The sequence below is a fragment of the Perca flavescens genome, chromosome 11 (genome assembly GCF_004354835.1).
Source record: "Perca flavescens isolate YP-PL-M2 chromosome 11, PFLA_1.0, whole genome shotgun sequence".
Classification (NCBI taxonomy): domain Eukaryota; kingdom Metazoa; phylum Chordata; class Actinopteri; order Perciformes; family Percidae; genus Perca; species Perca flavescens.
This window is the reverse complement of record NC_041341.1, coordinates 17,502,392-17,517,846: the sequence shown is the minus strand read 5'-3', so window position 1 is coordinate 17,517,846 and position 15,455 is coordinate 17,502,392. Positions and strand designations below refer to the sequence as shown.

The following is a 15,455-nucleotide window of genomic DNA, read 5'->3' as shown; positions in this document are numbered from 1 at the left end:
AAACTACCATCACGTCTTGACCCCAAGAAAATCCCTGGTATTTATCAAATTTGTAAGAATTACGTAAAGTGAAGTATGTGGGTGTTACGAATCTGTGACCCGTCAGAATGTGTTACTGTAGCGCCGTCTACCTATCGTAAATCATTTTGTGACTTTGTGGGGAAAATCGGACCCAGGCAAAGGCATGAATAAAAACTATATAAAAATAGCGTTCTGTTCACTGTTAGTCTAGTTTGCTGTTAGAGGTCAATTATGATCATCAGATGGAAAATTACAGTTTCAGAAACATTTAAAAGTTACATATACTCACTTTAAGAGACCTCTGGAGCTCTCTTCAATCATTCAATCATTCAAGATCATTTTTAATTGGTAATTCCTAAGATAAAGAGGTTTGATCTTAAGTTTGCAGGTAGGATTTTAACTTTTGCGTTCCACTTAAAGTGAGATTATGTAACTTTTGAAAGACAAAATAACACATTCTTCCTCTTGCAAATGAAAAGTTAGCAATAAAACACTCCCTGGGTGTAATTACGACTTGTGGCCACAGTGGCCAGTTACATAGTCTGACTTTATGCTATGTAAACTCATGTCACTTTTTTGTAAAACAGGTTTCCCATCATGCTCCAACAATCTGGTTAAATACTGTGTCTGCTTTGGTGAGACAGATATTCAAATGGCACTGGTTAGAGACGTTTAATCAGGAAAACAATGAGAAGAGAAGCAGAGTGGGCTGTGTGGTTTTAAGTGTGTATCAAAATATGGCATGACCTTTCAGTTGAGACATTTTGCATGCAGATTGCAGACTGTGGGAGGGTATGGTCTATCTCTCTACTGAGGTTGATATTTGGTATTTACATTCGCCCGCACATACTTATATTCAATGCACGCTATGAAATTACATCTTTGTGTAACTTTGTCACTGGATATCCTGTATACGTTGTCTGCTTTTCTCTTTCACATATCAGTTTCAATTAATAAATCTTTTATAGCTGGATCCACCCACCTCCCCCAACCCACTGCAGAAACACAGACCCATTTAACCCATTTAACCATTTTAACCTGAACTTCAACACCCATGGACATCACTTGTGTTCTTTGATGTAGCCTACTGATGACATGGACTGTCTTTCTCTTTATCCTGATTGGCAAAATGGCAGCTCCACAAGAAAATCCCTAATAAGCTTATTAAGCTGCTGCTCAGTCTGGGAGAAGAAACACACAGCACCCTTGCCATTACTGAAAATAAGCAGCATGGAGCCACTGGATGCATGAATAACAAGGACAGGTGTTGACAGCTCTGACTGTGTATTTTGATGGTTTGTAAACAAATTAGATGCAGATCCTTATCATAGTCAGTTTATTGAAAGAGAAAGTCACCTAATCTCTTGCACCCAAACCCTGCACTGCATCCTTATCTGTGAGTTCAAAAAATATGGCAAATATGCACTTATAAGTTGGAATACAGTAATGTGAGGATTTATATAGAGGGCACGTTGTCTGTATCGAAACTGTCTCCTTCTCCAGGTTCTCATGAAACTCTTTTCCTCGTTCTTTGGTAACACCCCTCCCTTTTTTTTCTTTTGTCTGTTCTTTTCTGCCTCAAACTGATGTTCTCCCTCTGTGTGTTTAGCTATTGCCTCCCTCTTTTCATTCCCACCTGCTTTGTGCAGAGTGAGTAGAGATTTTCTTGAACTTTCCGCAAATAATTCTGTGCTAAAATTAAACAAGCCAGCCAGTACCAGCAAATGACCTTTACACGTTTTAATGAAATAAATATTTTTACAACTAGGCCTACAAGTAGATAAAGTAGGCCTACAATTAAAGACCAAATCCGTGATTTATTTGTGACCATATGAACTTGAGTTTCATTCAAATTTATCATTGATTGTTTCAGTTGTAGATAGATAGATATAGATATATAGATATTAAATAGTACATATATAGAATAATGAAACTAAATCAAATTAAAACAGAATACGTAGCCTACAACTCAATGTACAATAAAATGGAATACAAGAGATTAAATAAAACATATGACAATAATACAAATATGTGGATGAATATATAGGCCTATTTGAGTATTATTATTATTATTATTATTATTATTATTATTTTTCACATAGAATAGAATTGAATAGAATAAAAGAGAGCAAAATAGATAGACTAGAATAGAACAGATTAAATAAAACATATGACAAATAATACAAATATGTGGATAAAATGTGGTTTACTCAACAGAAACCAGAAACAACCTAACTGACGATCACCAGTTGCTTCCTGTTTCTGTTTCTGCTGGAGCCACGTGCGCAGTCGGGCTGTGGAAGAGCGAGGCAGCCCGCGAGCAACAGCCCGGCAGAGGGAAACATCACGTGGTGACACATCTCTACAACTGACGTCACCGTCCCCATCTCCAAGCAACCCCTCCATCAGCACTCACGTCACCGTGCGCCCGAGCCGCGCGGTTGCCCGGCAACCCGTGCCTTGCGCTCGGGCCCGGCCTTGCCTTGCACCCAGCTCGGAGCTCTGACGCGGGTGTGACGTTAATAAGGTGGGTATCAATTTGTTATGGTGGCGGGGGGAGGGAGGAGGAGAAGTAGGAGGAGGAGTTCCCCCCCTGTGAGTGCCGAAGCCCTCTGCTCTGCATTCCGGCGGAGCGCGCAGTTACACACCGGCCACAGCCGAGCCCCGGGCCGAAAGACTTGTTGTATAAAGTCAAATTGAAGACGGGAAGAAAAATTTGCTCCGTGGGTTTTCCCTACAGTTTTTCCTCTCTATTGTTGTTTCTTCGCTCTGGTTGTGGGATGGTTTATGTTTCTTCTGAGAGCCTTCTGAACTGTGAGAAAGTGGTTTGTGCCTACTTAATTAAGGTAAGACGAGACTCCTCTGTCCATTGGACTCACTTACCTCATACTTACCCTTTTCTATACATTTTCATTTTAATCTATGCTATTTTCTTACACAACCCAAAGCTACTTTCGTTTTTAGTCAAGCCGATTTCTCCTCTCTTTTACTTTCTATTTAACAGTAAAACATGTTTAAAGTATTAACATTAAAAAATATATATATACTCTATCAGTTGTTATGCCTTATTAGGAACTGGAACATTTGTAGGCCTACATTTAAAATAGTTTTCTTTTGACTATATCACATTTTGATAGCACCTCACTCACTCCAGGCTAAGCTCATACTTTCTCCCTCTGAACTCGTGCGCAGATAGATATAGGCCTATATGTATATCATTCTCATATAGGCCTATATGTATATCATTCTCATATAGGCCTATATGTATATCATTCTCATATATACTGTACATACACTTATTTTAAGTTGATTAGGACAAAAACACCTGCCTAATGTAATGTAAAAATGTATCTGTTAATATGCAGTAAAATAAAAGCAATGAAATATACAGATGTCTTTGTCTCTGCAGGTACTAGCCTTAAACTATCGCAACGCTGTATCTCCAGACTGTTAATACACCATGGTGATCATGGCAGAGAACAGCCCTGTTCAGTCCAGCCCTGCCCAGGGAAGGCCTCTGCAGGTCGGCTTCTACGAGATCATCCGCACTCTGGGGAAGGGAAACTTTGCAGTGGTGAAACTGGCCAGACATAAAGTCACCAAAACACAGGTCAGCAGCTCTCCTCCAAACTGTGTGACTAAATTAGCAGATTTTTAAAGATACACACAGAGGTAGACTTCTTTTCAAATTTAAATGTCTTCAATTTGCAATTTTTTGGGTTTTTCAGGTGGCTATTAAGATCATTGACAAGACCAGACTGAACCCCTCCAACCTGGAGAAGATTTACAGAGAGGTGCAGATTATGAAGCTGCTAAACCACCCTCATATCATCAAACTCTACCAGGTGTGTATTATCTCTCCTCTCTCTGCAGTGTTGTTTCATGCATGTGTTTGTATGTGTGCAGAATGGTGTGTGCGGGCAGCCGAAGTGTGTTAATCAACCTGTCTTATAGCCTCAACTGTGAAACCTGGTTCTGTTGCATGTGCAGGGAGCCAGTCTGAACGCAGGCATGAATCTAGGAGTAAAAAAATTCAATGTGGTAGAAAGCTTTGCAGAATGGGGACACCTGTATTTCTCTCACTCAGTAGCAATGTTGTTGAGCAGAGCATTTTGCCTCGCTACTGTTGTTATGTGGAAGCAGTGGTGCCATTATGTGTGGCAAAAATAAAGGGCATTTGTTATCTAAGTGGTTTGTACCAGCTTGTGGTGAGCTGCTGACTCTCAGCGCACATTCAATCATAAGTACAGCACAACAGCATTAGTGCAAAATCCCTTTTGACCTCCCCCTTTGTTTCTGCATGTGTGTGTTAGAGAGAGAGAGAGAGAGAGAGAGAGAGAGAGAGAGAGAGAGAGAGAGAGAGAGAGAGAGAGAGAGAATGAGAGAATAAGCATGGGTGCCAGTCAGTACTGGGAACAATGCAAGATGTTTTCCGTTAGTGTAGAAGTGATTGCAGAGGTTTGTCAGAGAACAGTCAGGAGACTGCTGGTTAAAGGTGCGTCCACAGGTCTGAATGTTAATACCAATTAGCATTTCTTAACGCCAAGTGCTACAGCATGTGTCTGTACATCATGTGAAGGCACCGCACAAAGCTGCTAATAGACTTAGTGAAAAGGATTCACTTTTTTCTTCACAGCTGGCCTTGCGAGTGTTGTGGCACGTGTCTGGCAAGAAACACGCACACCCACACAAACAAACAAACTATACTAACACATACTGTGAAATCATCTCTCAATCAAAATAAGAGAATGACATTTTCCTTGGAAACTCCAACAGTATTTCCCATGATGTAGATCCAAAACATTTAGTCGATTAAATTATTATTACTATAGACAGTACAATTAATTCATAATTTAACTAATTTTTTCATGTAAAAACACCAAACAAATTCCCTTCACCTTCTCAGTTGTGAAAGTTTGCGTTTTTTCTTTGTCTTATAGGATAGTGAACTAAATATCATTGTCTATAGGATATGGTATTTTAAAGACATCACCCTGGGCTTAAGGTAATTATGATAGACACACATACATACACTTTTTTGACATTTTATAGACCAGATGATTAATTGACAAAAAAAATTATATATATGGATATTGATAATGCATATTACTGTTATTTATAATGGGGTTTACAGCCTTATTTGTACAAACAGCTGCAGGAATTTAGTGATAATAATAACAATAATGTTAAATAATAACAAATGTTTATCCCACTTAGTCAAATGTCAAACATATGTGTTTAAGTAGAATTAGGTTCTTGCATTGTGATAGCTTTTGGTTTTGTCTTGTTCAATTAGACATTAACTGTCTAACAATATAGATATATTTAATATAGATAAAGATATAATGATAATGAGAAATTGGATAAGATTGGCTTATTATCACCCAGCCCCTGATAAAGGTGCTATCACAGCTCTAAACTCTAACATAGATGACCTCTGTCTACATCCTGCATGTGATGCATCCTTTCTTCCTGTGCCCTTGGGTGGTCTGAGGTGATGCTAGTCAGATGGTTGGTACACGGTGATGGTCTGAGACCTCTGGCCTAATAAATCAGCTGTTGCTTTCATTCTCTCACCGGTCTCATGAGAGTAAAATGTTATTTTTCCTCTTTAGTCAAGGATCATTGAAGCCTCTGCGTTTCTCTTTATTCTGTATCAATCACACACTCCTCTTATCCTCTTAAACCTCGCACTCACACCGGTGGGGCTGTCAGTATAAACTGTGCTGATGTCAAACACACATAAATGCATTTAAAATTTTAGTGGAGATCCCAAATTTCCCAACGATATCAAATATATCCGGCTGAATTATGAGAAATGTGTATAAAATGCTGCACAATACATCTATGATATTTCTGTGTGATTGAGAGGTGCAGCCATGAAAACATGGAGTCTTGGATTTGAATATTTCACTCAGTGTACATTTCATGCAGCTTCTACAACCTTAAAGCTAGTTCATGGCAAATAAAATGGAAAATATGGATGTTAAGAGGTTAATTTTCCTTCTGTGTTGGTTTGAGGTTCCTTGTTGTGCCGTGCTTGTTCTTCAGAGCTGTGACGTCAACTGCACCTCAAGGTGACAGAGCCCCAGAGAGCTGCCCTATCTCACAGATAAAGACTACTCTCCGCTTGGAAGTGTCTGTGTATTGAATCATTCTTCTCGTGGTTTTCTAAAGGTGGCTGAAAAGATTTAAGCTCCACCATTCAGTGGAATTTAGTGACATTTAATCAAAGTTGGCCAGCAGCATTTCTAAGACATGGCTTTGTCCTCTGAAGAAAATTGCTTTGTTGTGCAACCTTTCTGCTAAACTGCCCCGTCCCCGAGGGCTCTCCTGGGAAATGGAAGCTTTCTATGAGCTCCAGGAAAGGATTGGGAATGTGCGTCTTTCCGGCCTACATAGTGCAATGATTGCACTTATGGTGTTTTTGATACACTAGATGAGACACATGTGAACAGCCTGTGTGAATCTGTCTCTGTTTACTAGAAATTAAGAGATAGGGGGAGCTTGAAATTCAACACTAGTATCCGTTGTGAACTAGTGTCCGCCTCAGGAAGAACATTTGACAGTAATTTGTCTGTGTTTGAATGATATGCATTTCCCTTCTGGGTTTGTGGTATAAATGGGTTTTAAGACATGATCTAATTGCAGCTGAGTTATGCTACAGGGCATTCCATGCAAAGCCAGGGTGTTGGTGTTTTGAAGTAGATGGAGAAGAATCAGATAGGGATTTTTGTGGTTAGAAAATGTCTCAAGCCAAGAGATGCCTGGAGAGCTCTGAATTGAAGGACTTGGAATGGGTTTTCTGTTCTTCGTCATTATCAGCTGCCAATGACCCATTTGGTTTATTTTTCTTCTTCTTTTTTTTCTCTTAGGTCATGGAAACCAAAGACATGCTGTACATTGTGACAGAGTATGCAAAGAACGGAGAAATGTTTGGTGAGTTGAGCTTTATGGTGTTTTACTTTGAAAAAGGAGGCTAAATCTGTTGATCATGATACATCACAACATTTCTGTGTCAAATATGGTCTGAACTAAAATATCCACTCTCCCCCCAGACCACCTGACCTCAAATGGCCGTATGAGTGAAGATGAGGCACGAAAGAAGTTTTGGCAGATTCTTACAGCCGTGGACTACTGCCACCAACACCACATCGTTCACCGTGACCTAAAAACCGAGAATCTGTTGCTGGATGCCAGTATGAACATCAAACTGGCTGGTAGGTCTGCCATATACTGTTTACTCATACCATGGTAAATGGTTTGCTGGCAGGAAGTGTACAATGTGAGAAAAAGTGTTATAGGTTTTTATTAGAAATCAATGGTTTGAATCTGACACTGATCTCTTTGTCCCTCCCTGCTGTTTTTAAATTCTGTTCATGTTTGCCTAAAGAAAGTTTTACAGCTTTCCTAAACCATTCTCAATCAAATGATGTTGTAGTTGAAAGAGTAGTCTTTTGTGTGAGAGAAACTTGAAACTTGAAACTTGAGTTAATGCTTGATCTGGTCTAAGAATGTCTCTGAACATCATGAATATGAAATACATGGGACATCTGCCTTCCAGGGCCCTGAGCTCCTCATGCTGGAATGTGGAGAAAACAAACAAGTTGGACTAACAAAACCATTGTGTATCTCTTCCTGTGTCATACAGACTTTGGATTTGGAAACTTTTACAATGCAGGGGAGCCTCTGTCTACATGGTGTGGTAGCCTGCCTTATGCTGCCCCGGAAGTGTTTGAAGGGAAAGAGTATGAAGGGCCTCAGCTGGACATCTGGGTAAGCTTATAGAAGGGAAATATAGACCGAATTATTCAATCAAGCATTTGTTTTCTTCTTATGCTAATATTCTCCTTTTTGCTATTTTATTCACAGAGCCTTGGTGTGGTGCTTTATGTTCTTGTCTGCGGCTCTCTTCCATTTGATGGATCCAGCCTTCCTACGCTCAGACAGAGAGTCACAGAGGGAAGATTCAGAATCCCTTTCTTTATGTCTCAAGGTATAATGGCAAACAAATCATAAAATGACTGCTAATTACCAATTCTGTCCAAATCCAAAGTGCTCAGAATCCAAGACTCATTCCTCGTTTTTGTCCTCTCTAGACTGTGAAAACCTGATCCGTAAGATGCTGGTGGTGGACCCAGCCAGGAGGATCAGCATGGCCCAGATCAAACAGCATCGCTGGATGCTGGCAGACCCAACAGCTGCCCACCAGACCCTTAGCCATTCCCTGACAGAGTACAACTCCAACCTGGGGGACTACAGCGAACCAGTGCTGGGCATCATGAACACACTGGGAATCGACCGCCAGAAGACTATCGAGGTGACTGAACACAAAACAGTTTTGGTTTGGTATTCATAAGACGTATGTCCCATTTCTCGTTCCAAAGAGATATACTTAACAGGGGCAGCAAGACCGAAAACATAGTTATACCTGGCTTTCATTCAAAGAAGATAGAGGGAAAGAGCTAAAGGAAGCTGTAAAGAGAGGAAGAGATGGTAAACAAAGCGCCAACACCACTAATCTACTATCTGTCCTTTTCCTCAGTCTCTGCAGAGCAGCAGCTACAATCACTTCTCTGCTATCTACTACCTGCTACTGGAGAGAGTGAGAGAGCATCGCACCCAGCAGCTGAGCCGCCAGTGTGGGACCTGGAGCCAAAGACCCAGAAGCACCTCCGACTCCTCCGGCCCAGAGGTGAGCACTCCAGCTGGATGTATTGAGCTTAAAGTTGTAGCTAGTCCTGATTTTTTATGCTTGAAGTCTAAAATGCTATTTGCTTTCTGTTTTGCTTCTAGGTGATCATGGAATCCACCAACAGTTTTAGAACTACAGCTTTTTCAATGCCAGCCAAAAAAAATCCTCCATTGTACCCAGAGATGGAGTATGACCAAGGTGGATTATTCCAGGTAAATGATTATACAACTTGACAACATTCAGCAGCTCAGAGGTTAAGATACTTCAACCTCCACCCTTGTCTATTGATAGACCAAAGGCAACTCTGCATCTCTACCATTAATCAGTGGCTAACAGTCCAACTCTTTCTGTTCTAGCGTGTAGTGTTTCCAGTGGAAGCCAGCCTTAACAGACTGCTCTGGAACCGCTCCATTTCACCCACGAGCCTGCTGGAGACGAGCATCAGCGAAGAGGTACGACCCAGAGACCTGGAGGTAGAGGAGGCAACACAAACTCTCGGGCCTCTGTTCCCTCACACCACCACGTCCCGCAGACACACTCTGGCAGAGGTGTCGGCCCGTTTCCACCAGTGCAACCCTCCATGTTAGTATGTTATACAAGTGTACAACAATAGGATAAGTCAATCCACATATCACATATACAGAGTCTAATTTCTTACCTGTTTTGTTTCTGTAGGTATTGTGGTCAATCCCTCAGATGGTGCCTCCTCTGACAGCTGTCTGAAGTCCTCATCCAGTCCAGCCCCCACCCTGCAGGCTGCTATAGGTGAGATGTCAACACTTTTGGCCTCTGAAAGTGCAACTCTGCTGCCTGCTGGAGCTCCCCAGACCTTCTCCTCCCACCTCCTGCCCCAGGCTCAGGGCAGCCTGCCTTCTGCTAGCTTCCAGGAGGGTCGCAGGGCCTCTGACACCTCCCTCACACAAGGTACGGGAGCACAATCATTCAGGTGTCATTTATCCCGTCTAAAGATCAAAGGAGTATTGTGTAACACTTTCCCATGCCTTTCCACAGGCCTCAAAGCTTTCCGCCAGCAGCTGAGGAAAAACACACGGACTAAAGGGCTTCTGGGATTAAATAAGATCAAGGGTCTGACGAGGCAGGTTGTTGTTCCCCCCTCTTGTAACCGCGGCAGCCGAGGGTCACTGAGTCCAGCTCTTTCTGAGCACCGCAGCATGCTGGAGGAGGTGCTGCACCAGCAAAGGTGAGACACATGAAAATGATTACACAAAGCACAATGTTGTCTTGATTTGTTCTGAGGGGGTGGCCCACGGTCTCATACTGTACTGTAAAAACCCCTCATGTAAATAGAGAGTCTGATCTTCTGTCTGTTTTCCAGAATGCTACAGATCCAGCACCAACCCCAGCCTCAGGTCCAAGTCGCTCAGACAGGACCTGCCCAGAATCCCCTGCTCTTTCTGGCCCAGCCGCAGTCACCCTCTCCTCCGCCTACTACAGTGTTTGCTTCCTCTTTCATGTTTGACACCCCCGCCCCCTCCACCCTGCCTCCTCAGCAAGCTTCAGTTGGTCTACAGCACGGCCCCTGGAAACAAACTATCGAGACTTCCTCCTCGGGCTGTTCCTCATCCTTCTCATCCTGCAACTCTTCTTCTCTGTCCCCTGTGGCCTCCGCTGCTTACCTTCTCGAGGCTCGTCTGCACATTAGCCCACAAACTCACCCTCACCCCTACATCGGCTTCCAACAGCAGCCCCAGTTTGCGAAATAATGGCACTCTCCCCATCATATCTCAACCAGTGGTGTGGAGCATGGGCTTGGCCTTCAGCACAGACCCTGACATGCAGGAGTTGGGTCTGGCTGCACAGCAGCAGCTCATTAGCTGTGTGATGGTAAAGTAAAACATCAGCTATCAAGACAAGCGATTGTTCTCTTTGTGGTGGAAAAAAAATCTTCACTTGATTTTGAGCTGAGAAGAAAAGACAGCAGCAATGAGGAGAAAGAACAAAAAACAAATGCAAGCGACAAATGTACACTTTGTTTAACAACATGGGGTACACATGTGAGAATGTGTCCACACACGTTTATACTTTTGATATCATATAAGCTAAAGACTAAGCAATAACCAAACTCTGGACAAGGCGATAAACTTGTATCAGACAGCCAGAGAAGCAATAATAGACTGAAAGACTTTCATTCAGCTCCCTGATGGACTCACTTTCAATGAAATGAGAGCTGACGCAAGCCGATACAATTATGTCTCAAATGTTTTAATGGTGTCGAAATTATCTAATACAGGAAGGCTCCCTCTTCCTCATTTTTTTTTTTTTAAAACTTTTTGTGTAATTTCTTGTTCTCAATGTTTTTCACTTGACTTCACTTGAAGACCAAATTTCTTAATTTTTTTCATTTTTCCCACTTTGTTTGCCTTTCTAAAGAGACATCTCTCTGTAGCAGTGCAGTGAACATGCAGTGTAGTGCCCTAAGCTTCACTGAAGGAGTTGATTTGTATTGAAACTGTGATTATTATAATTTTTTTGGCAAGGTTATTATAGCTACGTAAATGCTGCTTTTCCCTCGAGGCCCAAAAAAGACTGCTACATCCCCATCAGCCAAAACTGAAGGAAGGTGGTGTCTCGCTGATTGAGTAAAGCACAACAGGTACAGCGGTCAGCTTGGTAGCTCCTTGCATATGTGGATACATCGATCCATATTCCCTTTGTTTTATAAGCACCTTCTTGTTAGATGCTTTTACTACCTCCACAGGAACACAAATTTGGAAACCTGTAAAAATGAGGATGTGGCTACATAGGATGGTCAAACTGTACATTTGCCTGAGGTTTTTGTGTTATTACCTTAAATTTTTTTGCTGTGCTAGCTGACTAGAACAGGTACTAGTTATGTAACATAACATGATACTTTAGACAAAAAGAGGAAAGACTCAAGGCATTTCAAAGTGCTGTACCTTCACACAGCATGCTTGTAGTTCTTTAACTGAAAGGAAGAATTTGGGTTTACCAAAGAGCGAACAGCACAAGAGATGATACACTACTGACTTTTCACTTTGAATGCTGTCTCAAAATGTAGCATGGTGGTTAGTAGGAATATTTCACATGATCTCCTTAGCTTTTTGCTGTGAGAAAACTCTGGCTGTCACCAAAATTATGCTACACGTGTTGTTAATATCTCTAGCTTTTACTGTCATGACCATGGTGGTATTCATTTTGTACTTTTCTAGAAAAGAAAAAGAAAACAAGAAAAGAAAAAATGTGAACCTAGCAATACCATGTTGTGCTGGAAGTTAATCTTTCTTCAGTTGTCCATAAGTGGCAAATAAGTAGAACTGATCTGCAACAAGCTGATTTATGTGTGCCGTGAAATTCAGATGACGTATTCGAAAACTGCAAGAGATGTGTAATGTAAGCTTAGTTAGTCCTCTCATATCTGTGAAACAACTTGTAGAAGAGCAGTGTTTTTCCAAACCCAGTTGTGCGTTGGAAACATGTAGTGTTGATATTTCTATTACTGTAAGCAATTTGTGGTAGATTGCATTTACTACCAACACTTGTGCCTTTGAACAAACCCCCGACCAGAGTTCTCCATCTCTGATCGCTATAACGAAGAAAGAAATATGGATGGCTCCGTTACTGGCCCTTTTAATATCTTCTCTGACTTCTCCCTCTCTTTTCTGAATCTGGACTTTGAACTCGCTTTGTCAGCAGACAAAGATTTGCACTTTATTCCAATTTTTCTTTGTTTCTCATGATGAAAAAACGTCACAAAAAGATTGAAACACTAAGACTCAATGCAAATCTATAGGATTACCCATTTTTGATAAACTTTGTAAGAATAAGAAGTATTTCAATTTCATTTTCTTTTTCTGTGTGTGCGTGGGTGTGTGTGTGTGTGTGTGTGTGGTGGGAGGAAGTTAAAGAGAAGGACAGAGAATGTTAGTTTGTGAAAGAAAAAGGTTTATTTATGTGGCTATTTATTGAAATAAACTTCACTGCTTAAACTGTCTGTTTGAATTTTTTTTTTTATCATAAGTTGGATATATTTACAACTCTTTTAGAACTTTTCACATGTATATTTATATATGTGTGTTTAGAGTTTAAATCTTTGAATGTATATCCTCCAAATAGTATATATTCTGATTAGTATTTGTCTTATTCTAATTATTATTTTTTATTGCACTCTCATCTAGACTTAAGCAAATCTGCATTTCACTGCACGTACTCAATGACCATCAAACCTTTGAATCTTTGAATCTGATGATCCATCTAAAAAATGTGAGTTCAGTCTTCAGTACATCTATAAAAGTGATGCTGTATCTAAAATAATTACCTGTCAATATTACTGGTAATCATTAGTAACAATAACTACTAGTTATAAGTTTGTTGCAACCAGACTGAGTGCAACACACACTTTGTTATGTATTCCAAAATACTGTTTTATTTATCATATAATCATTTGATAGCAGCTTGATAACCAGATTTTATAATGAAGATACAAAAATCCAAACTACGGATGATACAGGAGCAGACAACCCACTTTTAACTACGTCTCATCCTCTTCAACTAACTGATGACAAAGCACACTGATGATGCACTGGCTCCCTATGATGATGCTGGGATGCAGAGTGATGAATCATTGGACCCTGATGACCCTCCTGCCTGACGTTTCTTCATAAAATGGACAGGTGTCTGACGTCTGACAAAAGGCTATGTGGGAGTTGAGTGACGCAACAGCAAAATGAGAAGACAAACCATCCGTGAGCCAAGTGCTGACCCAAGTAAATTCTGTTGCTCTCCTCTTACTTCTTGACAAGAGAAAGAAAATAAACTCAATTTAAATTCTTGTAGGAGTACTGCATTTTCCAAACTTACAAATGTGTTGATTTGCTGCACGCTATTCACAGTATGTACAGATTTACACCCATAAATTGGCTGGACCAATATACTGTATCAACCGATATTAGCATATCACAGATATATGCTTGTTCTTGGGGAAATTGTTGTCTCTGTAAATTATAGCGTGTGATTTAGACCTACTCTATCTAGAAAGTATACTGAGATAACTTCTGTTATGATTTGACACTATAAATAAAATAAAATAAAATTGAATTAATATTTTGAAATTGAATTAAATGTCAGTATTGTTGTTCAGTCTATATATATATACTGTATATGGACCAATAACTAACAAGAAATGTCCATACAGAAATGTCAATATGTTTGAGCTAATGTGTGACTGTGTGTCGCTATATATCATGGTTACAATAATTTTTTACAGCAATAGGCCAATATATTATTGTCAGATTTTTTTAATTTCAAATATTAACTATAGTTTTTACAGAAGAGCTCTCTCACTGAGAAAGGTGAGCTGTGAACCGAAACCAGGTAGGCCTTTTAAACATGAAACATGAGCTAAGCTCTTTTATTTGCTTTGGTTAAAACTCTTGTAGCAGCTTTGTGAATGAGTTTACAGACTTTTCAGCACATCTGAGAACAGTGCAGTATAGTGATTAAGCCTTCTTGTAACAAATTGATGTATGTTTATGCGCATTAAGAGAAGAAAGTAAAGGTCTGTTTGATTTATATTCTTTGCACCCACATATCTTGTATCTTTTTACTACTTTGATCCAATAATTACTGTGATATGTTATGGCATAAAACACATTTTACACATAAATGCAGTTTTAGTTAGTCAAAGGGTTAGGATTTTTTGAAGTAATCACTAAATGCAGTTGGGTGTCGTCCATGTAACAATGGAAAATAATAGTGAGCATATAAAAACTAAAGAGCAGTGGGCCTAAATAGCCTTGTGGCACTCCACAAGCAACATTTGTTGGAATTCTCGACTTCTAAAACAAGTCAAACCTATTTAAAGCTGCATATCAGTAACGATATTGTGACTGTCAGAGGCTGTGGTTAAATATAATCATATACACTGCCACCTGATGTACTTACAAACTTTCCAATCCATCGTTTTATGAGTACATAACCTATTTGTACTATTGTAGAAGTTTGGTATCATTTTGGGCATTAGTGGGGTAATGTACAAGATACACTCTTGGATCCATTAGCGCCTGTACCAAGCTATTAGGCTGATAACGCTACTCTACACTAACTCTCCCAATGTTCGACCCAGGTGAAAAAAGCTTCTGGGGGGTTGTTTGGCTCGAGGTCGTGGTGCAAAGGACCCTAGGGTGAAATTACTCCAAACCATTACTTTAAAGGCTGATGTTATTCTGTATTTTTCCTTGACTCAAATTGTATGAATAGTATTGGATTTAAAGGACCATCTTGATGTTATGTACTCTTTTTCTTATTGTTGACAAATTTCATGAAAATACCAAAACCAACAATGCATCAGTCCGTCTCTCTATACTTTACGATTTCCCCTGCCTGTCTGCAGCCCCATGCCCATTAATTTCTACTGAAGCCATACATCTTTAAAACTGGTTCACAAATATATAGTTTAATAAAATAGAAATTGCATGTATTTGGTCTGAACTATTTTCTATATGTCTGTGGATATGTACACGATACTTGTTTGTAGGATCAATTCATAGTTGGTTTTTCATGGGATTAGTTGAAGATAAGAAATAATACAATACCAGCCTTATCTACAGTTCTTTGGTAAATTAACTTCCACCACTTAATAAGAGAAAAGTTCCCATGCAGAAGTCAGAGAAAATGGCATTTGCAAAGCATTTTGGGATTTGGACAGGACTATCATGCACACATGTGACTTGGATGGACCTATCCTATCTAATCCTCTGTT

General features: G+C 40.1%; 1 protein-coding gene across 1 annotated transcript; it reads left to right on the top strand.

Moving 5' to 3' along the window:
• Positions 1-2,555: 2,555 nt before the first annotated feature.
• sik1 (salt-inducible kinase 1) lies at positions 2,556-12,684 on the top strand. The gene is given in 15 exon segments (XM_028591995.1): positions 2,556-2,867; positions 3,413-3,631; positions 3,750-3,866; positions 6,897-6,960; positions 7,080-7,241; positions 7,673-7,797; positions 7,894-8,017; positions 8,121-8,341; positions 8,567-8,716; positions 8,818-8,928; positions 9,073-9,298; positions 9,392-9,640; positions 9,728-9,917; positions 10,053-10,421; positions 10,423-12,684. Coding segments are annotated over 14 exon segments (2,406 nt in total). The 5' UTR covers positions 2,556-2,867; positions 3,413-3,481; the 3' UTR covers positions 10,571-12,684.
• The last annotated feature ends 2,771 nt before the right edge of the window (positions 12,685-15,455 follow it).